The sequence below is a fragment of the Solanum stenotomum genome, chromosome 8, assembly GCF_019186545.1.
Source record: "Solanum stenotomum isolate F172 chromosome 8, ASM1918654v1, whole genome shotgun sequence".
Classification (NCBI taxonomy): Eukaryota; Viridiplantae; Streptophyta; class Magnoliopsida; order Solanales; family Solanaceae; genus Solanum; species Solanum stenotomum.
The window spans coordinates 8,621,175-8,644,298 of NC_064289.1; the positions used below are offsets into that span (position 1 = coordinate 8,621,175).

The 23,124-nt window shown below is 32.2% G+C and overlaps 1 protein-coding gene, 1 long non-coding RNA gene and 1 pseudogene across 3 annotated transcripts; 2 read left to right on the forward strand and 1 right to left on the reverse strand.

Moving 5' to 3' along the window:
* Positions 1–86: 86 nt before the first annotated feature.
* On the forward strand, positions 87–18,576 carry LOC125872307 (4-coumarate--CoA ligase 2). 2 transcript variants are annotated; one of them, XM_049553022.1, is made up of 6 exons: positions 87–740; positions 1,122–1,589; positions 2,489–2,687; positions 3,099–3,312; positions 3,407–3,509; positions 18,432–18,576. In XM_049553022.1, the coding sequence occupies exons 1-6, from the start codon at positions 198–200 to the stop codon at positions 18,549–18,551; spliced, it is 1,647 nt and encodes a 548-aa protein (XP_049408979.1). In that variant the 5' UTR covers positions 87–197; the 3' UTR covers positions 18,552–18,576. The 2 variants fall into 2 exon arrangements, with proteins under 2 accessions (XP_049408979.1, XP_049408978.1); XM_049553021.1 differs by lacking the exon at positions 18,432–18,576 and adding an exon at positions 3,794–4,112.
* On the reverse strand, positions 3,988–18,723 carry LOC125872341 (uncharacterized). The gene is made up of 2 exons (XR_007447126.1): positions 18,656–18,723; positions 3,988–4,023 (listed from the first exon to the last, which is right to left on the reverse strand). It is a non-coding gene; the product is annotated as an uncharacterized LOC125872341 (long non-coding RNA).
* Positions 10,779–17,179, forward strand: LOC125872324 (E3 ubiquitin-protein ligase RSL1-like; annotated as a pseudogene).
* Positions 18,724–23,124: the final 4,401 nt, after the last annotated feature.

The window sequence follows — 23,124 nt, forward strand, 5'->3', positions numbered from 1 at the left end:
CTCACCAACTCTCTAGTTTGGCTTCACGTCTTCAACAACACATGCTCATATATATACTCCACCTTTGAACATTCATCTTCAGGACACCTAAAAAAAGTCTTCAACACTTTTTCTTTATTGCTCTTAACGTGCCCAAAATTTCAAACCATAGTACTACTTTTTTTTTTCGTTCTCATCAAGTCTCAAAAGCTAAGCAAATGACAAATATAACAATGGAGAACGAAACAAAACAAGGCGATATAATTTTTCGATCGAAACTCCCTGATATTTACATCCCTAATCATCTTCCGTTACACTCATATTGTTTCGAAAACATTTCGGAATTTAAATCGCGTCCGTGTTTAATCGACGGGGCGAATAATCAAATTTATACGTACGCTGATGTTGAGCTCAATTCGAGAAAAGTTGCAGCTGGTCTTCATAAGCAATTTGGGATCCAACAAAAGGATACTATTATGATCTTATTGCCAAATTCGCCAGAATTTGTGTACGCCTTCCTTGGTGCGTCGTACCTCGGCGCAATTTCGACGATGGCTAATCCTTTGTTTACGTCTGCTGAAGTTGTGAAGCAAGCCAAGGCTTCTAATGCTAAGATCATTGTCACGCAAGCATGCCATGTGAACAAGGTGAAGGATTATGCGTTGGAGAATGATGTGAAGATTGTGTGTATTGACTCTGCACCGGAGGGTTGTGTTCACTTCTGCGAGTTGATTCAGGCTGATGAGCATGATATCCCTGAGGTAATACTGTGTGATCATCTTATCTAAAAGTTAATTGAGAAAACATATTTATTAGTTACGTAATTATGTTATGTTGAGACTTGTACTCTCCTTACGTACAAACTTGGTTCTTTTTCACTGGTCAAACACGTGAAGATGTTTTTTGGGGTGAATAAACCGAGGATTTGTGCATATTTTGGTATCATGTTAAATTGTATAAATATTAATTAGTTAGTTGCTTAATTATATAGTACTATATTATGTGGAGAAAATGCCTTATTTTGGGGTTGATTCTTTTTCACTAGTCAAACTCTCTACTTTCTAGGTTCTTTTGAGATTTTTAATCTGTTTTAATATCATGTTGAATTATACGATCATTTTAACTAAAAGATATCTCAGCAGGTGGAAATCCAACCCGACGATGTGGTGGCGTTGCCTTATTCCTCAGGAACAACCGGTCTACCTAAAGGTGTCATGTTGACACACAAGGGACTAGTCACAAGTGTGGCACAACAAGTTGATGGTGAAAATCCAAACTTGTACATCCATAGTGAGGATGTGTTGCTTTGTGTGTTGCCCTTGTTTCATATATATTCCCTCAATTCCATTTTGCTATGTGGATTAAGAGTTGGAGCAGCAATTTTGATTATGCAAAAATTTGATATTGTTCCATTCTTGGAATTAATACAAAATTACAAGGTGACAATAGGGCCATTTGTGCCACCTATTGTTTTGGCCATTGCTAAGAGTCCTATGGTTGATAATTATGATTTATCATCAGTAAGAACCGTTATGTCTGGGGCTGCACCATTAGGAAAAGAACTTGAAGACACTGTTCGAGCCAAAATTCCTAATGCTAAACTTGGTCAAGTAAGATTCTTATTTCCTAACAACTTCCTAATTAAAATATTTTTATTTAATTATACATATCAAATTGTTCACATTAATTTAGGCTGGCGTTTGTTTTTATAGTAGTACTTATATATATGATTAGTTAATTGTTGATTTTGATTTGACTTGATCTAAGTTCAGATCTCAATGCACATTGTTGCTTAATTGCTGAATATTTTACACTAATTATAGAGATTAATTAAGCTTAATTTCACATGTTAATAAGGCTTTTGTTTGGAATTTTCTATTTTTTCCCTAGAAATTTCCTTGTGGTTGGTAAACGTCTAATCTCAAGTTGCTGAAAAGATTCAATCAATTAAAAAATATTGCAATGAAGCAACTCCACTTTTCTTATACAAGACAAATAATATTTAAACCATCAAATCATTTATAATTTAATAGGTAATAAAAGGTAGTAATTATTTATAACAAACACTCGTTAGAGCTTAAATTGAGTATCATATTTACTTGTTCAGTATGAAAAATTAAGAAATAATATATCATTTAATTTATAATTTACCTTTTATTAACTATAATAATTTTTCAAAAAATATCATTTATTATATTAAATAGGCCATTCTTTTATTACGTTTAAGGTTTTAACAAGGTCGTACAAGATAAGTAAAATTAGACAGATCGGGAGTAATATGTCAAATCACATTTTTGATACTGATATCCCAAGTCATATCTACCAAGTAAATGAACACAAATGAACAATTTTGTCAATTCAATTAAGACACATATGATAGTGATTTCCTAGTCATATTTTACAACAAATTAAGGTGAATTGGCTAATATGAGTAATTATATTACTCCTAAAACAAAGTTAAAATAATAGTGATTGATCATTTGATTGTGATTGTTTTTATTATGTATAGGGCTATGGTATGACAGAAGCCGGACCAGTGTTGGCTATGTGCTTGGCATTTGCTAAAGAACCCTTCGAAATTAAATCTGGAGCATGTGGGACTGTTGTTAGAAATGCTGAGATGAAAATTGTGGATCCTGATACTGGCAAATCTCTTCCTAGGAACCAATCCGGAGAGATTTGTATAAGAGGGGACCAAATCATGAAAGGTACGTTATCACACGAATTATTAATTGAGTGATTTTTCTATCATAAAAAAAAATAACTTCGAATCATGCACAATAATTTCCCAAAGAAAAATGACAAAACGAAAATAAAACTTCCATTCTTCCACGTTTAACACTTCAATGGGGAGTCAATATCTTCAAGTGGGGCCAAAATATTATAAATGTGCATTTTTATATTTTTAAAATTATATCTACCGTTGATTATATAGATTTGGTACAACTAATTCATAAATTGTGTGTCACGTTGGGCCACTAGCAAAAAATATATGTATTTAACCATTATGTCGTGATGGAACATAACTAATGAATTTATATGAATTTTTTTTTCTAAATGTTTGATTGATATGTAGTTGACCTGAATTTGAATCAAATTAATATGAATATTGTATACAGGTTACCTAAATGATCCGGATGCCACTACGGGAACAATAGACAAAGAAGGGTGGTTACATACAGGCGACATTGGTTATATTGACAACGATGACGAGCTTTTCATCGTGGATCGTTTAAAGGAATTGATAAAATACAAAGGATTTCAAGTGGCTCCTGCTGAACTTGAAGCCCTTCTCCTCAATCATCCCAATATTTCGGATGCTGCTGTCGTTCCGTAAGTCAATAATTATAATAAGATTGCGCTTTTGGCACAATAATGTTAATGCATCGAACTTTCGAAATTCTAATAATTGTTTAAATTTGCGCAGAATGAAAGACGAGCAAGCAGGAGAAGTTCCAGTGGCTTTTGTTGTTAGATCAAATGGCTCCACAATTACTGAAGATGAAGTCAAAGAATTCATAACAAAGCAGGTTAGTCTAATTCATTTATTTTCATTTGACAAATTTTGTCAAATCGAGATTATTTTTTCATTCAGTTGATTGACTATCTAAATTTTATCTTATTGGTGATTGTTGTTTCTCTAACTTGTCATTTCCTCTCCATTTTTTCCCTCTCCTACCCCTATAAAAACATTTTTTTAACAAAATCAATAAATTGTGATCCTTCACTTGATATAATTACTACGTACTTTTGGTAACATTTGTATCATAAAATGGGCTTTTCTAATTTTTGTTATTTTAAATTGATTTTTCAGGTGATATTTTACAAGAGGATAAAGAGGGTATTTTTTGTGGATGCTGTTCCTAAATCTCCATCGGGCAAAATCCTTAGAAAGGACTTGAGAGCTAAATTAGCTGCTGGATTTCCAAATTAAATACTACTTTATACTTTAATGGCGATCGACAATAACTATAACCAGTTCTTTTTTTCATTATTAAAAGTTACGTATTTTGTTCTTTGAATTGTATTTGTACGTTCAACCACCTGCCTCTATACGGTTAAAATTAATTAACCAATTTGGCAAAAGGAGGAAAATGTATGTAAATTTGAGTGTAAGGGACTTTAATTTTTTTCAAATCTCTTTTACTATTGGTTTGATGTCATATTGCATTTAGTCATTTACTAGTGTAACATTAAAAAAATTCCACCATAACTTTTCTTTCTAGCTTAACTTTTTTTATGACAATAGGGCCGGGTTGATTTTCTAAAATAATTATTATTTTGGACTTTTTATTTTAATAAATATGACAACTAAAATGGACAGAGAATCATTTCAAATTAATTGAATTGCTGAGGTGTTTCACACTCTTTAAAAAAAGACGTTAAAACATAAATTAAGCATAACTTTCCATTTTTTTCCTTATTAATTACTGTCAAATTTATGATTAAAGTAACTAAATATTAATTAATCATTAATTTCAATACGAACTAATGAAAGATAAAATTGAAAGAACAATATAAAAGTAGTCTTGAATACTGAGCAATTAAGTTAATTCAAAAATGAAAAAGGTCTCAACAATTCAATTAATTTGAAATTGAGGAAGTATCAAATCATAGTAATAAGTTTTGACTTTTAAGTTATCGAGTTACCATAATTACTAATTACTAATATATAGAAGAGTCTAGGAAGCAGCTGTTCGTCAACATGCTTGCTTCCTAGACAAGGGTAATTTGGTAAGTTACTATCTAATTCTGCTATATACTTTGCTGTGAATGCTTATACAATTTGCTTTTGGAATTGTGCATTTCATGATTTTTTTCCTCTAATTCCTATTGTGTCCTTTTGTTGATAATTTCCTAGACAAGGGTAATTTGGTAAGTTACTATCTAATTCTGCTATATACTTTGTTGTGAATGCTTATACAATTTGCTTTGGAAATTGTGTGTTTCATGATTTTTTCCCACTAATTCCTATAGTGTCCTTTTGTTGATAATGCAGTACTTTTTCAAAGTTTTATTTGCCCTTTCTTTTGTTGCTTTTTACAATAAATCCATTGGTACATACTGATAAATATATTGAAATGTGAGGCTTTCCTCAATGCCTTAAATGCATAAAAGTGCTGATGTTAGCACTTACTCAGACCCACACGTCCCATCAATAATATTTAGTACTATTCTTTTTTTTTGGTAGACATATTTAGTAGGCATTTGGCCATGCGATACCATATCACGATATGGTATCGTGAAATGAAATCATCGTTTGGACATGCGATTTTACGTTGATTCCATATCATGAGATGTGATTCCATATTCTCCAAAAACCATGATATGGAATTATATGGGAATTCCATATCATGATTTGAGATATTTTAATACAAAAATTGATCCACAAGTTTATATTTTGTTAAAACAATCTCACATTTATACTAACCATTTATTTCATATGTAATAAAATTTATAATCACATCATTACTTTTTAAAATTTATTATTCTCACCGACATAAAATTTATTATTCTCACAACATATAATCACTTTAACTCACACCAACCGATTGTTAAAGTGATGAAATATTTATGGTCTATGAGCATGAAAATATAGTTGCGGATGATATTGACCAACAAATGGCTCAAAGTAACAATGTTGGTTCGTCTTCTCGGTCACATGATCGAGAAATGCAAGTTCAACGTGAGGAAATTGTCCGTACTATGTGGGAAGATTATATTAAAGACTAGTACACAACAATTTATGTTCAATTTTTTTTATTAAATTAAAGTTAAATGAAACAATTACTTAAGTGGAGAACAAATAATTTTGTAATAATTTATTATGGTTTTATAAATTTTTATTTATTTGATAAAATTGAATAAACAATTGGGACTATTTTAATAGTTTTACAACTTATGAGATTTTTATATTTATGAGAAAATATACAACACAAAAATTCCATATCGCATGTCCAAACAAAACTTCAATTAATTCATCTCATGATTCCATATCATCATTACATATCGCATGGCCAAACGGGCCCTTAGTATTCATTTGTAGTTATTTTAGGCTTTCTTTGTTATTGTGTTTGAGATCATGTAGAATAAAATTAACTAATAAAATTTAATATTTCATTACTAAGGCTAAATTTAAATGATAATATGATTGTTCATTACTAATGTTAAAAAATTATCGACACTCAAAATTCTATTAATGTCACATAAATTAGGATAGAAGAAATAACATATATTATTTTAAGTTTATATAAAAAGTACTATAAATTATTGTAATTATAGAATTCAAATATTGAAAAATCATATAAAAAAATGATTAACTCTCTAAATTCTATCGTGCCACATAAATTAAGATAAAAGAAGAAACATATGTTATTTATAAAAATGATGTTAAAAGCACAATAGTACTTTAAGTCACAATAATTAACAACTTAACTTTTAAAAAATAATATATACAACACTTAGCTGCCTCTTCAAATTTCATTTGCATCACATTAATTGGCCATTAATTTTGCACTTTTTTCCTTTTAATTTTGTCTTACATTTATTTTTTAGCCTGTTATATATTTAAAAATTACAGTAATAATACTTTAAATCACAATAATTAATACGTTAAAATATTTAAAGTTAATATAAAAAAATCATTTGACTTTCAAAATTCTATGTGTGACACATAAAATGGGTTTGAGGAAATGACATATATTATTTGACAATGACGTAAAAAGTATATAAATCACAATAATTAACAACTTCAAAATTTAAAAGACATAAACAAAATTGGCTAACTCTCGAAATTATATCAATACCACATAAATTGGGACATGAGAAGTAACAAAAATGATTTAAAAATTACGTAAAAGGTACTACAAATTACAATAATTAACAATTTAAAATATTTAAAAGACATAAAAATGATTAATTTTTGAAATTATATCTATGCCACATAAATTGGGAGAACGAAATAATATATATTACTTCAAAATCGCTTAAAAAATTATAAATCACAGTAATTAATAACTTAAAATATTTTTAAAAATCATATAAAATTTTGAATAACTTTTCAAGTTTCAACATGCTCGCTTGTAGCCAGAGGTAGTTTGGCAATTTAAAGTTTTCATTTTTTAAAATTTGTATTGTATCACTTTATATATATTAAAAAATTATGTAAAAAATATTATAAATCATAATAATTAATAGCTTCAAAATATTTGAAAATATATAAAAAGATTTTGTTAACTCTCAAAATTTCATCTATACCACATAAATTGGGATAAAGAGACAGAGATATTATATAAAATACATAAAATATATTGTAAATCACAATAATTAATAACTTAAATATAAAAAAAAAATTATAAAAAAAATGATTGACTTTTGAAACTTCATTCGTATCACATGATCAACACAAAAGGAGTACAATTTATTATATGAAAATTAAGTAAAAAAATATTATAAATCACAATAATTTGCAACTTAAAAAATCTCTCTCTCACTCTCTCTCTCTCTCTCTCTATATATATATATATATATATATATAAATTGGTTGACTCTAATATATAAAAACATGTTAAGAAATTGGTTAACTTCAAATTCCACATATATCTCATAGATAAATTAAAGGAAAAATTACTTGAGTGGATCCTTTTTAAAAAATAATTACTTATTTTAAATATACTCTTTAATTATTACCATTTATAGCAATATATAACAATACTATATGTTTTATTAGATTTGTCTTTCTCTTTTGCCTCTTTCTCCTTTTTCTCTCTCGCCTTTTAAATTTTTATCTCTTTTTCTCGCTCTTTCTCCCATTTTTTCTTCATATTGTTCTTTTTCCCTTGTTTTCTTTCTGCTGCTGCTTTTTCTCTCTTGCTTTCTTTCTATTGTTTTTTCTTTCTTTTTTCTTTTTGTTGCACTTTCTCCCTCTCCCTCTTGCTTTTTTCCCCTTTCTCTCTCTCTATTTTCTTTCATATAGTCAATGATTCGTAGACTAAATAAATTTTTATTAATAATTAATTAATTAGACAAGTAATCTAATCGTAACAAATGAAGAGATATAATAAATTGCAAAATCAATTAAACTTGAATTAAAAATGTGTTCCACACATATTAAAGTTGAATTAGAAGAGAATTAATATGAATGCAAAATGTAACAAACGAAAGAGCATTCTATGATCTGTAAACGGAATGAATTTGTATAACAATAAATTTCACAAGTAATTAAACGTAAAAAATCAACTAATAAATTGCAAAATTGATTAAAATTGTATTACACTAATATTAAACAAGTAAATAAATTAAACTTCCTTTAAAATTGTATTACACAATATTAAAGTTGAATTAGAAGAAATAATTAAGAATGAATGAAAAACGTAACTAATGAAAGACAAGACAACGATCTATAAACTGAATTAAACTTATATTATTCATGAATAAAACATGTATTATATGTGCCTTATAAATTATTTTTGGTTTGTATCACTAAGAACGTGAGTGATGTATTATAAGTGTGTTACCTAAATTACTTTAGTTCATATCATTAAAAATGGAGTGAAATTTGCAATATGTATTATAAATGTAGGATGTATTATTCACAATTTTAATACAATTATGAAACATATCAAATATAAACGTGATATAGTTTCGTAAACTTTATCCTTTTCGAGATTCAATCTAATATTTCTCCTAAAATCAATTCTAAACTTAACCAAATCCTCTTTAAATTGAGATATTAAACTCCAAATGATGTTTTCAATTATTTGTAGGAACAACCTATCCAAACTAAAGAGCAAACATGTAATCTAATCGTAACAAATGAAGAAACCTAATAAACTGCCAAATGAATTAAACTTGAATTAAAAATGTATTACACACATATTAAAGTTGAATAGAAGTGAATTAAATATGCATGCAAAATGTAGCAAACGAAAGAGCATTCTGTGATTTGTAAACTGAATAAACCTTATATCAATAATGAATTAAACAAGTAATTTAATCATAACAAATCAACCAATAAACTGTAAAATGAATTAACTTGTATTAAAAGTGTATTACACAAATATTAAAGTTGAATTAAAAGAGAGAATTAAGCATGGATAAAAAATGTAACTAATGAAACACCAGACAATGACCTATAGAGTGAATTAAACTTATATCAATAATGAATTAAACAAGTAATCTAATAGCAACAAATAATAAACTACAAAATGAATTAAATTTGCATTAAAAGTGTATTACACAATATTAAAGTTGAATTAGAAGAGAAAATTAAGAATAAATAAAAAAACATAACTAACGAAAGACAAGATAATAATCTATAGACTGAATTAAACTTGTATTATTCATAACTAAGAACATGAGTGATGTTTGCAATATGTATTAAAAATGTAGTGTGCATGTATTAATCATTTGGTTGGTATCACTAAGAAGAGAGTAAAGTTTGCAATATGTATTAAAAATGTAGTGTGCATGTATTAATCATTTGGTTGGTATCACTAAGAAGAGAGTAAAGTTTGCAATATGTATTAGAAATGTATTGTTCATGAATAAACCTTATATTATATGTGTCTTATAAATTATTTGATTTGTATCACTAAGAAAATGAGTGATGGTTGCAATATGTATTATAAATGGATTGCTCATGAATAAAACTTATATTAGATGTGTCTTATAAATTATTTTAATTTATCACTAAGAAAATGAGTGACGGTTGCAATATGTATTAAAATGTAATGTGGATGTCTTAAAAAGATATTATTAGTGTATTACCTAAATTATTCTTGTTGGTATCACTAACAAAGGAGTGAAGCTTGCAATATGTATTATAAATGTAGTATTCATGAATAAAACATCTATTATATATATCTTATAAATTATTTTGATTTGTACCACTAAGAAAAAGACGACGTTTGCAATATGTATTACAAATGTATTGTTCCTATATTATAAATGTATTAAGAGTGTATTGCTTAAATTATTTTGGTTGATATCACTAAAAAGAGTGAAGTTTGTAATATGTATTATAAATGTATTGTTCATGATTTTAATACAATTATGAAACATATCTAATATAACTTTAATACAATTGCGATACAGTTTCATAAACTTCACTTTTTTCGAGTTTCAATCTAATATTTCTCCTAAAATCCATTATAAACTTAACCAAACCCTCTTGAAATTGAGATATAAATTCCATACGACATTTTAAATAATTTGTAGGAACATCCTATCCAAACTAATCACAAATTCGTAAAATTTAAATAATGAATTCAAAATTTGAATTTTTATAATGACCATCAATGGTGAACTCTTATTGTTGTAGTTTTAGAGATTTGAAATTTCTGCTTGAAAACATGATTTTGTACAAATTTTCATCTTTCCATTTCTTTTTTCGTTGTATTTTTTGGGTAAAAATAATGAAATATGAAAAATTGATTTGTTATTTAAATGAAAATTTGAAAGAAGAAGAAGAAATAAAAAAAAAAAGAGAAAAGAAGAGACGGAAGATAATAATTATAGAGAAAGAAAGATGAAGAAGAAGAATTAAAAAATAAAGAGGAAGAGGAAAAAGGGCCGAGAAAGAGGCAAGCGACGGTACATTTTTCTTAATTTCAAAAAATTGTTATATTTAGTTAGAAAAATTATATTGACATAAATGGTAAATATTTTTTTAATATAGCATATTTATGTGATTTACCCTAAATTAAAACACAAAGAGTAATATTTATTGGGCCCGTGCTGGTACGTATCTAGTATATTTAGAGAAGTCTAAAAGTTTGAAAAACTTGTTTGGTTTTCCAATGAGACTAGACTTCTTACTACTTAAGTAACTCGTCGAGGCACTCCAATAGTTCATATATAGAAATCAAATAACTCATCATTTTGATCAAATGGCAAATGAAGCTGCCTTTGATTTGTTTTGTGATGATTTTTACTTCTCATTACTTTTTGACGAAATCCAAAATGTCGAAAACTTTTCAATATCAGATGACAAATATGCTGAACAACTCCAGGATCAAGAAATAATAATGAGTTCAACAATTTTCAATCAAAACTCCGCCAATTCTCCTGCAGAGGAGAGTAGTGTAGATCAACCTGAAATCGGCGAATCATCGTTAAGTTTCTGCGAGATTTGTGCAGAGAGAAAAGAAATTGATGAAATGTTCACAATTGAATCTTGCAGCCACGTTTTTTGTACTCATTGTTTTAACAAGCACGTCTCAATAAAAATCCAGGACAAAATTCACGTTGTGACATGTCCTGGTGTAGCTTGCAGGGGAATTCTCGATTTTGAAACGTGCATTTCTATTATACCTAAAGATGTACGTAATAGTTGGGACGAATTGTTGTGTGAATCACTCATTCTTGCCTCGCAGAAATTCTACTGTCCATATAAAGATTGTTCGGCAATGCTAGTGAACGATTCGGATGATATAGTTAGGGAATCGGAGTGTCCTGTTTGCTGGAGATTGTTCTGCGCACAATGTTATGTGCCGTGGCATTGTGGAGTTCAATGCGAAGAGTTTCGGATAAATGAATGTGGATGAAAGAAGCAGAGAAGATTTAATGGTGTGTTGAATTTCAGAGAATCTGAGATGAAACCTGGTTCACCATTAGTGAAGCTTCGAGAAACAGGAAGAAGAAAAGAGAGCTTTGAGACTGATTGAAGAATTGGGGAAACTGAATTAATGAATTGATCTCAATTGTTCCTTTACAATATATACAATACAATGAATGAGCTTAGCACAGATTCCAAGATAACAAACTATGCTAACAAACAAAAATAACCAACTCTCAACAACTAACTAACTAACTACTAATTAATCTGTCAACTAATTACTAATTAGATTAAGAGCTAAATGTGATGTTATCTCAACACCCCCCCTCAAGTTGGAGGTGAGTAGCTCACAGCCAACTTGTGCAAAATAATGGAATGCTTTGAACTTGGTAAAGGCTTGGTCAAAACATCAGCTAGTTGTTCCTCAGTTGATATGTGATGAAGGATAATGAGGCCTTCTTGTAGCTTCTCCCTAACAAAATGACAATCCACTTCAATATGCTTTGTTCTTTCATGAAACACAGGATTTCTTGCTATATGAACAGCTGCTTGACTATCACAAAACACAGAAATGGGCAGGTTACATGGCATATGCAGTTCATTCACTAACCTCTCCAACCATACCAATTCCCCCACTACTTTTCTGACTGCTCTGTATTCAGCTTCTGCTGAAGATAGAGAAATAGTTGTCTGCTTCTTAGATTTCCAACAAATAGGACTATCTCCCATCAACACAATATATCCACTCACTGACCTTCTAGAATCAGGGCAGGCAGCCCAATCTGAATCACAATAAGCAGTGACAGTGCAATCTTTATCATTGGATAAGAAGATTCCTAAACAAGGATCATTCATAAGGTATCTGAGAACATGATATGCAGCCTTCAGATGTGGTTCCCTAGGAGATTGAAGGAACTGACTAAGATGCTGAACACTGAAGGCTATGTCTATCCTGGTATGTGTCAAAAAGTTCAATTTCCCTACTAACTTTCTATAATGTGTAGGGTCTTTCAACAACACCCCCTCATCTGCCTTGAGTTTAACCGTGGATTCAAGAGGAGATAGGACTGGTCTACAGGATGAACAATCAAATTCTGTCAATAGATCTGTAGTGAACTTTCTCTGTGAGATCAAAACTCCAGTGTCTTTGTAGAGTATTTCTAATCCCAGAAAGTAGTGAAGTTTCCCTAAATCTTTTATCTTGAATTTGTCATGAAGGAAACACTTTAGAGAACTTATTTCACCAACATCAGTTCCTGTTAAAACTATATCATCAACATAAACAGCAACAAATACAAGAGAAGCGCCAGTTTTTCTATAAAACAAGGAATAATCACTGTCTGAGTGAGAATACCCTCTTGAGAACAGTACTTGAGCCAACTTATCATACCATTGTCTACTTGCTTGTTTGAGACCATATAAAGATTTCTTGAGTTTGCAACATAGGTTTGTACCCTCTACTAGAAGCCCTTGAGGTATGGTCATGTAAACTTCCTCACATAAATCTCCATGGAGGAAAGCATTGTTGACATCCAATTGATACATATCCCAACCCTTTTTCACAGCTATACTGATTAAGGTTCTAACTGTAGTCATTTTCACTACTGGAGAAAAAGTCTCATTGTAATCAACACCTGCCTGCTGAGTGTAACCCTTTACCACAAGTCTGGCTTTGTATCTTTCCACTGAACCATCAGCTTTGTGTTTGATTTTGTACACCCATTTACACCCTATTGCTTTCTTCCCTGCAGGTAACTTAACAAGTTCCCAAGTATGATTAGTATATAAGGCCTCAAATTCTGATGTCATTGCCATTTGCCAGGCAGGATCTAACACTGCCTCTTCATATGAAGATGGTTCAGTATCATGTGAAATGTTCTGAACAAGATGTTGACTGTCTGTATTAAAACTAGTAAGAGATGTGTGATGGTTAAAAGAAGGAGAGGGTGAGAATGATGATGAAGTTGAAGGTTGTTTTGGAGGTAATGAATAATGGTATTCTTTAAGGTATGTGGGAATGGTGTGTGGTCTTGTAGATCTCCTGAGGTTGTGAACAGTAACAGTAGTGTCTGGTAGGTCTGTTACTACAGGATCAGTTGGTGTTGGTAATACATCATTATTAGAGGACAAAGGTATGTAAGCATGATTAGGCAAAACAGTACTAGTGACAGTATCAGTGGTGTCATCATCCAACACATTAACCTTGTAAAAAGAATTATTAGTAGAACTTGACATAGAATTATCAGCAGGACTTGACATATTAGAATTGGTGATTATTTGCTTTAGTATTGTGGCAAAACTAGTATTTGGTTCTGAAGCAGAGAATGGAAAAACATTTTCACAAAATGACACATCTCTGGAAACATGTATTCTCTTAGTACTCAAGTCTAAAACCTTGTACCCCTTTGTGTTGAAAGGGTATCCTACAAAGATGTGGGGTGTAGATCTTGGCTCGAATTTGCTCTTATGAGTTGTGGTTGTAGGAAAACATAGGCAACCAAAAGATTTAAGGTGTGAATAGAGAGGCCTTTTATCATACAATGTCTCAAAAGGAGTTTTGTCATGGAGAGTGGAATTAGGCAACCTGTTAATCAAATAAGTTGCTGTGAGTATGCACTCACCCCAGTATCTAACAGGCAGGTTGGACTGATACAATAGTGCTCTTGCAACTTCTAGAAGGTGTTTATGTTTTCTTTCCACTACACCATTTTGTTGTGGTGTGTATGGGCAGGTTTTTTGGTGTATTATGCCTTTATTTTGAATATATGCATTTGTTTCAGCATTTACAAATTCTGATCCATTGTCAGTTCTGATAGACTTAACAGTGGTTTGAAACTGGTTTTCCACAAGAGATACAAATGTTTTTATAGTTTGGAGTGTATTGCTTTTGCATGAGAGAAGTTGTGTCCATGTTGACCTGCTGAAGTCATCCACGATGGTCAGAAAATATTTGTAGCCATTGTGAGTTGTTTCATGGTAAGGTCCCCACAAATCTAAATGAAGAAGGTCAAAAGGTTTAGTACTAGAGGGAGTGCTTTTTGTTGGGAAGGGGGATCTTGTTTGTCTAGCCATGGGGCAAATGGAACATACAAAAGGTTGTTTGGGTGAAAAAGATATGGGAATGGCAGAAATTCCTTTCATCTTAACAAAGGGTACATGGCCTAGCCTGTTGTGCCATAAGAGATCAACATTATTCCCACGAGACATGCATGATAATGAAGGCACAGAGTTAGAAACAGAAACACTTTTATTCCTTTTATCACAAGGTAAGTCAGAATTACATGATTTTGAACTAGGACTCAAAGAACTACAAGGTGCAGAATTCAAAATACTAGAAATAACAGGGAAAGAAAAAACATGTGATCCATTTGCTTGGACTGTAGAGCTTGGACAAGAAGTATGGCACTTTGAACAAAAGAAATAAAGTCCATTTTGTGCTCTACCAATCTCCAGAGGGCTCTTCATTGAAAGGCCCTGCATCAAACAAGAGGAAGAATTGAAACTAATGGATCCTTTAAAATGAGAAACTAGGCAATGAACTGAAATTAGATTGAATTTGAAACTAGGAACAAATAAGACTTTATACAGGATTAAAGATGGATTCAAACGAGCATCACCAATTTCTGTCACTTTTACTCTATAGCCATTTGGTAATGTTACTAGAAAAGGGTAGGGTAATGGTCTGATGTTGGTCAATAGAGATTTGTTAAAGGTCATGTGATTTGAAGCACCAGAATCTATTATCCAGGAGTCAACAGAAAATTGAGAACATTTACATGACAGCTTACTAACATCAACAGTTGAAGAAGAACAAGTTAGAATACCTGCAAAGTTCACAGCTCCACCAAAAATGTTTGCATTCTCTCTAGCTGTATCTGCATTGCTATTTCCTCCTTGAAGCTGAATGTTTTCCAGCAAGTTCATCAGTTGTTCAAGGTGTTGTTTGGAAATAACAGGACTCTTCTTCTCATGACCACATCTATCCTCACTTCCTACATGACTTTTCCCTTTGTTCATGTGTTCACGACTAGCATGAGCAGTAGCTACTGTTCCTGCAGCATTCTTGCCTTTAGTGAATTTGAAATCTTCAGGGAAACCATGGAGCCTGTAACATTTGTCCCTTGTATGTCCAGATTTCTTACAATACTCACAAAACAAATGAGACTTATTTGGAGGTTTGTTTCCACTGTTGCTTCCTCCACTGCTACTTCCCCAATTGTTCCTCTGTGGAGTGTAATTTGTTCTGAAATTTGTACTAGTACTGGCAGCATTCACGTGTAAAGAAGTGGACTCCAGATTGAATTTCCCATGAGGCTTTACTTCCCTTTGCTTTTCTTCCTGCACTAGAATGGAAAAGGCTTGAGCCATGGTAGGCAAAGGATTCATCATCAGGATACTGCCTCGAACGATTGTGTACACTTCATTCAATCCCATGAGAAAATGAATTAGTCGTCTGTCTTGTTCAGCCTTGTGCATCCTTGCTTTCCCATCACAAGTACACAGACATGTGCACTGAGAACTGGTGTCCAATGTGCTAAGTTCCTCCCAGAGCTTACGCATTTTGGTATAGTAACCAGTGACATCGAGATTTTCCTGAGTCAATTCAGTTATTTCTCGCTGCAATTGGTACAGTTTCGCACCATTGGTCTGATCATACCTATCAGCCAATTCATCCCACAACTCCTTTGCGTTGTTAACATATTGCAGGCTATCAGCGAGATCTTTTGAGAGTGAGTTGAGAAGCCACGAAGTGACCATATCATCACATCGTTCCCATTGAGCAAATGTAGCTGAATCGAGATTTGGTTTCACGATTTTTCCATTGATAAAACCTGTTTTGTTCTTCACTGATAGTGCTCTGAGAATTGCTCGTCTCCAGGAACGATAACCTGATCCATCGAACAGAACCGGAACAATTGAAGATCCAGCATTCTCAGATGGATGCATGTAGAGAGCATTAGTAGATAGGATTGGGAGATCCTGAGTCTGAACCGGAGGCGCATCAACATTTTCCCCCATGGCTACTGAATATCAATCAACAACAGAAAAACAGAGAAGAAAAAAGAGAAGAGAAGATGATCAATGTGGAAGAATCCACAGCGAAGATAGAGAAGAAACGAAGAGATAAGATGATCGATGCGGAAGAGAGAACCTTACGGCTTTGATACCATGTTGAATTTCAGAGAATCTGAGATGAAACCTGGTTCACCATTAGTGAAGCTTCGAGAAACAGGAAGAAGAAAAGAGAGCTTTGAGACTGATTGAAGAATTGGGGAAACTGAATTAATGAATTGATCTCAATTGTTCCTTTACAATATATACAATACAATGAATGAGCTTAGCACAGATTCCAAGATAACAAACTATGCTAACAAACAAAAATAACCAACTCTCAACAACTAACTAACTAACTACTAATTAATCTGTCAACTAATTACTAATTAGATTAAGAGCTAAATGTGATGTTATCTCAACATGGTGAAGGAATTAGCAAAGGCGAAACAGTGGACTAGATGTCCTTATTGCAGATTTTTTGTCGAGAAAACTGAGGGATGCCTGCATATGACTTGCAGGTGTGGATCACAGTTTTGTTATAAATGTGGAATAACTTGGAGAAACAATCATGCTTGTTAATGCAGTACTTTTAAGAAATGTTTGATATGATGTTTACATGATAGTTTTTTATTAAAAAGGGAAAAAATGTCTTGTTTGTTTTGTGACTTTCTAATGTCTAGTTTATTTATGTGATCTTCTTTAATCGAACTATATATTTATTCAAACTAACATTTCTGAGCACCCTGGTTATTCCAAGGACTTCACGTCAAGTAGTACATTCACGACTTGTTTGGATGGTTGTTACCAATTTTATTGTATTGTTAGTTTAAATACAAAATTTGTTTTGATTGTTATTTAAATTTTATCGTCTCGTTTAAATCTATCGTTAGGTAACAACGAAACAACCCATTTTGTGAAACGACCAATTTGGTGTGATCACAAATGTTAGCTTAATATGTTATTCTCTTTTTGTCTTTACTTATTATTATTTAAGTACTTCTATTTTATCCTACATTTTGAAAGTAACTCTACACCGCACTAGACTTTTTCTCAAATTATGAATGTGTGACATTGTAACAACAGAGAATGATCCCAACCAAAAAAGGGTGTCAATGGATTTTAGGTACCTAAAAATTATCAGACTATAGCCAGGAATTTTGAAGCTTGGATTGAATCTACGTCCAGCATGGCCAATCTCCTGCACAGGTGAGCTGTAATAGAAGTTGCAGAAGTCAGTAGTATCTCGGAAATTGCAACCGTCATAAGCATAATAACGACCTGGACATACTCTTCCAAGCTTTCTGATAAGCTGTAATGTATTACCTGAAACAGAAGCATTTGGAAAGTCTTGGGATGAATTGTGCATAGGACACAATTGAAGTGCACTTGTAGCCAAATATAATGACATGAGGTGATGAAAGATATCAAAAGGAACTGTGGGCAACTAGTAATCTCACATTAAAAGCAGAAAGCTAGTCACTTCTCATAATAACAAGAGAACCCTTGTTGAGTTGAACTGAGATCCGAAAACCATCCACTAGTAAAATAAGCCTGAATATAGGAAAACCAAGATCAAATCTTACAGCTTCAATATCCTTCTTATTGAGTCCCATGTCGAATGCCAAAGTTGCAACAATCTTCCAGAAAATACTGATGCAAGTTAATGAAGCTTCCTTTATATCAAATGATAATATTTATTGTCTATGAATTAAAATGAACAGATAATAAGCATTGTTTCTCATCTCTCACCACTCTTATCTTGTTTGCACAAAACAGTTCCTGTGTACACATTTTATAAAATGGGGTTCTATTTTTTTGTTATTTTAAATTGATTTTTCAGGTGATATTTTATAAAAGGATAAAGAGGGTATTTTTTGTGGATGTTGTTCCTAAATCTCCATCTGGAAAAATCCTTAAGAAGGACTTGAGAGCTAAATTAGCTGCAGGAATTCCAAATTAAATACTACTTTTTGCTTTAATGGCGACAATAACTATAACCATTTTTTTTTCATTATTAAAAGTTACATAATAGGTTCTTTGAATTGTATTTGTTCGTTCAACCACCTGCCTCTATATGGTTAAAATTAATTGACCAATTTGGCAAAAGGAGGAAAATGTATGTAAATTTGAAATGATATTGCATTTGCTAGTGTAGCATAAAAAAAAATTCCACCACAATGTTCAAAAGAAGTTCTCTCAGCATCCACCTCTACCAAATATCCACCTCTAACAGTTAGGGAGTGACTGAAAATCATGATTCTGCAAAAGTTTGATAAAATTATTAGATGGAGGCCAGGATGATCAATAAGTCAGGTCTATGGGGATGCACTCTATGAGATTGAAGAAAGTGCAATCAATTTACCTGTAATCCTTCAAGTCCCCCAAATTCAGCACTCCGTATTTCATTCTCGATTAACTGATATTGTACATGACACACAAAGAACAAAGCAAAGCAAATTAAGTTAATTTGAAAAGTGCTTGCGAGTGTCATATGTATTCTAATGAAGTTGAAAAGAAAAATCTAATAGTATATCATTCAGACAATTACAGAATGACAAGTAATCAAAGAGTGTGTTTCAAAACAGAATGTTCTGATGGATATATGAAAGATGAAGCATATAAACTTGGTAAGGGGCACTAGTAGAAAATGATTAGATCATCTTTCCTAGTTCACTACAGCAATAATTAAACAGGGAAAAACTTCCTTATTTAACAATCAAAAGCAATGTGGAATCCACTTGTAGGAACTCGTTTTCCTCCATACCAAACACACCCTAGAAGTAAGAGTAAGGGATTTGTGAGTCGATTGGGACATAATTGATTACAAGATTGTTATAATCTCTCTGATGTGTTTTCTCGCCGGATAGTCTTAACTTCCTTATGATCTTTGTATGCGGTATGCCTCGTAAACTCCTTAACTCTTGAAATGAATATCGATTGAGAAGAGCTAGTAGAGGTTTTGTTTGTCATTTTTCTGTTGGCCCTGTAAATTGTGTAGGTCAAGAGAAACTTAGACGATTCAATGCCCGTGTTGCTGATGATAAACTTGGTCTTAACATAGATGGATTAAGTGACAATCTTTCAACATTTCAACTTTCCTCCTGACATACATTGATGAGAATGGAGATGTTGCAACACTTGTTGATGATGAAGATGTGCACACGAGGCAGGACCTGGATTCCTGCAAAAATCTGTGCGATTGAACACTGAAAAACTTTAGTAGATCTTCAGGTTCATCAAGTGGATATTATACTTCCGTTCGATCCCCACTGATCCAGCCTACATTTCCGAACATAAATTCTACTGTTTCTGATCTTCTCAAGGCTCTGCCAAAGTAAAAAAATATAGACAAATCCTAAGGCACTGTGCAGATATGGCATCAAAGCCCCATCAGCTGCTAAAAAAATTGCTGAGTTTTCCAAAGCTCTGTCTATAACCGGCTAATCATACTTAAAACAAGCTTTTCTCGGGAGTCATTACATGTAGCATTAGAAGTGAAGAGCCATCTCAAGCAGTGAATGCGGAGAAGCTGGCCGTTAAAACTGCAGGACAACCTAAAAATCATGCTGGATCTACAACAACAACAACAACAACAACAACATACCCAGTGAAATCCCACTAGGTGGGGTCTGGGGAGGGTAGAGTGTACGCAAACCTTGCCACTACCTCGTGGAGGTACAGATGCCTCAAAATTGAAGTCTTCCCAAATGAAGTTCTGTGAATCGTTAAAACTGTAGGACAACCTAAAAATCATATTGGATCTACATATTCCTCAAAATTAAAGTCTTCCCAAATGGAATTCTATGAATTGTTAAATTTGCAAAACAACCTAAAAATCATATTGGATCTACAGATGCCTCAAAATTAAAGTTTTCACAAATGGAATTCAGTGTGAATCACTAAGCCTATTTGGTGATTCACATTCTCTCTGAAATGTAGAAAATTCTTCGAATATATATAGCTGATAAACGCTCAATACATGTTACGTGAAATTCAAATTTCAAATTTAATCTCTGGTGTTATTAGCATAATAAATTCAACCATTAGGATGATATTGGAATCTACAAATACACTACAAAGAAATCCAATTTCAAATTTAATCTCTATTTTCGCAAAAAAAATTCAACTACTATTAGGAGAAAACTTAAATCTTTACCTTAAAAAATACACAAATATGTTGGGTTATGAAGGGGATTAGAGCGTCATGCGGAAACTTACAATTTGCAAATCATATAGTTGATAAATCAGATAACAAAAAACATATACTAAAAATCAAAATATTAATATATCAAAACTAATATAAAGAAAAACATTGAAACTTTAGAGAGAATAAATCTCCCCAAAACAAGACTCTTTAAAGACTACATTGTGGATGTTATTGTTGTTGTGTTAGAAGAAACAAACCTATATTTATAGAGTCCTAAAACCTTTTTGTAACACCGCAGAAAATTTTTGAGCTAAGACTTGAACCATCTTTCGTTGTGAGTGAGATTTTACCAAGGAATTAAAAATTTCTCAAGTGTTAAGGTCACTAGATGTAGCACCTTGAGTTCGAAAAAGAATTAAATTGGAAATAGCAAAATCTAAAATTTTGCAAGTTAAGCTAAGTATGAGTTTTGGGTCAACTTCAAACGACCATAACTTCCAGCTCAAGATGAGTTAGGTGTGATACCAGATACCGTAGGAAATACCTTCGAATAATCTTTCTAACGCCGCCGAGTTTTCTAAGTTTCGAGGTCGGATGAGTGAGATATGACCTTTTGAATTTAGGCTATCCAGTTAAGGAAAGTCAAAACCGGGTTTTAGAGGGGTATTTTGATCTTTTTCTTACCCAATCAGATTTTATTCATTTTTAGTAATATTTTAGGGGTATAATCTGATTAGGTTCAGTTTTATAATCCTAGTTTACGCTTAGGGTTTTAGTTGAGAGTTCAAGAAGAGAAAATAAGAAGAAGAGAAAAGAGAAAGGATGAAGGCGTTCGTCGACGTTCTTGATTTTAGTTGCGGATTTTCGCCATGGGTTTGATCCCTAAGAGGTATGTAAGCTTTCATAGTGTTGGGTTTGTTCACCCACACGCCAAACATGTTATTTTCAGCGTAAATTTCATTCTTGAAGTTGAAAGATTTGAGTTCTTGATAGGTGTTCTTTAAGTTCATTCTAAATCTTGTTGTGTTGGGTTTTGGATGATTTCTTGAGATCAAAGTGAGTGTTTTAAGGGCTGTATTGAGTAGATTATAGTGTACTTATGATAAGTAATTGATTCTAAGTGATTGGGGAAGAAATCGTTCAATTCTAGGCTAGTTATGGTGAGAAAACGAGCAAGGAAAATTCGTCGATTTTCTGGGTTGGGGCCTGGCGCGATGCGCCAGCCAGAGCGCCCCAAACCCTTCTCTGAACTTTAGGGGCTGACGCCCCGTGCCACTCAGAGCGCCAGGGTCGCCTGCCCCATCCAGTTTGTCGTCAGTTGCCTCGTTTGAGTTCGTTTAAAGTGCACTTTCACTCCTTTTAGATTCTAACTACTCTAAGCTACTTCTAAACACCTAAAATCATTCCTAACATGATCATAACCTTGAATTCATAATTCAAATTCAAGGTAGAGTTAAGAGTTAGGTTTTGAGAATTCTTTCGAACATTCTAAGAAAGTCTCTTTAAGTCATTTTGTGGAGTTTTCTACAACTTCTACTAACTTGTTTCAAGACTTGAGTAAGTGAGCATAAGAGTGAGAAGAATGTATTCATGAGTCTACACTATCATCTACATCCTTCATATCATGAACCATAACTCTTGAATTCATAATGCACATTTAAGAGAGAGTTACAAGTAGAGTTCAAATAAGCCTTTGAGTTCAATTGTGAATCCTTAGAGATCAACTATAGATTTGAACTAAGTTTTGAGGAAGTAAGTCAGAGAATAAGAAGATTCCTATACATGAGTTTCATATAGTTATGTAGACCATCGAGTCGAGTTGTTTCATGCCCATAATTTCGCATGAACTTCATGAGTTAAGCATCATTCAGAGAAGTGGTATCTTCAAGTTCTAAGTTCTAAGTATTGAATTCCTAATCCCCTTTGAGATTATATTTCTAATCACGGGGCTATTACATGTAACCCATGAAGTCCTTGAGTTGAATTGTTCATGCCCATAATTTTGCATGAACTCTATAATTCAAACAATATTGAAATGAGAAGTATATTTGAGTCCTTGAGTTGAGTAGTTCATGCTCATAATTCTCCATGAACCCTCTGAGTTGATCAATCTTGAGATGAGTAGTATCATTGAAATTCTTGAGTTTCAAGTATTGAGTTGTATCTATGGTTATTGAAAACCTTGCATTGAGTCATTTATGTCCATAATTCGGCATGAACCATATCTTAAGAAGTATTTTACAAATGTTTCAACTTTGTTTTAAGACTTAAAGCTTTGAGTTCAGTAAAAAGTAAAGAGTAAAGTTTGAAGTCCTTTTCTTCAAAAGTATATGGGGACTAAGTATTCCCAAAGAGTTTATAAATGTTTTCACATTTAAATAACAAT

Excerpts from the sequence above, each read along its gene's own strand:
- LOC125872307 (XM_049553022.1), top strand. The coding sequence starts at position 198 with ATGACAAATATAACAATGGAGAACGAAACAAAACAAGGCGATATAATT. Across the intron at positions 2,688-3,098 it reads AGGGGACCAAATCATGAAAG|GTTACCTAAATGATCCGGAT; the intron begins GTACGTTATCAC and ends TATTGTATACAG. Across the intron at positions 3,313-3,406 it reads TCGGATGCTGCTGTCGTTCC|AATGAAAGACGAGCAAGCAG; the intron begins GTAAGTCAATAA and ends AAATTTGCGCAG.